This window comes from Rhinopithecus bieti, unplaced genomic scaffold (assembly GCF_001698545.2).
Source record: "Rhinopithecus bieti isolate Rb0 unplaced genomic scaffold, ASM169854v2 scaffold_9556, whole genome shotgun sequence".
NCBI classification, from domain to species: Eukaryota; Metazoa; Chordata; class Mammalia; order Primates; family Cercopithecidae; genus Rhinopithecus; species Rhinopithecus bieti.
Window position 1 is genome coordinate 1 of NW_016845906.1, and position 550 is coordinate 550.

The window sequence follows — 550 nt, forward strand, 5'->3', positions numbered from 1 at the left end:
CCTGGCGCTGCAGGGAGAGCGCGGTGGGCGCAGCCGCTAGGGGCGCGGCGGGGCGCACCTTTTCTCGGGCCGCGCAGATGGCGGCGCAGGGCGTAGGGCCTGGGCCGGGGTCCGGGGCGCCCGCGGGGTTGGAGGCGGCCCGGCAGAAGCTGGCGCTGCGGCGGAAGAAGGTGCTGAGCACCGAGGAGATGGAGCTGTACGAGCTGGCGCAGGCGGCGGGCGGCGCCATTGACCCCGACGTGTTCAAGTGAGCGGGGCGGGTGGGGGCCGCATCCTCGCCAGACACCCCGACCTCTGCTCTCCGGGTCCCCCGGTCCCACTGGTCGGGAGGAGCCCCCCGCGCCCCCCGTCCCCGTCCTTGTCGGGTCTTCAGGGAGGTGGCCGCGCCAGGCGGAGAGGGCTCACCCGCCCCGCGTCTGTCCCCGCCAGGATCCTGGTGGACCTGCTGAAGCTGAACGTGGCCCCCCTCGCCGTCTTCCAGATGCTCAAGTCCATGTGTGCCGGGCAGAGGCTAGCGAGCGAGCCCCAGGACCCTGCGGCCGTCTCTCTC

The 550-nt window shown here is 74.2% G+C and overlaps 1 protein-coding gene across 1 annotated transcript; it reads left to right on the forward strand.

Annotated features, from left to right (window-relative positions):
• Nucleotides 1-7: 7 nt before the first annotated feature.
• LOC108525145 (mitotic-spindle organizing protein 2B) lies at nt 8-547 on the forward strand (the record flags this gene model as incomplete). Its single annotated transcript, XM_017866211.1, has 2 exons — nt 8-247; nt 430-547. Coding segments are annotated over exons 1-2 (288 nt in total), but the record flags the coding sequence as incomplete, so codon positions are not given.
• Nucleotides 548-550: the final 3 nt, after the last annotated feature.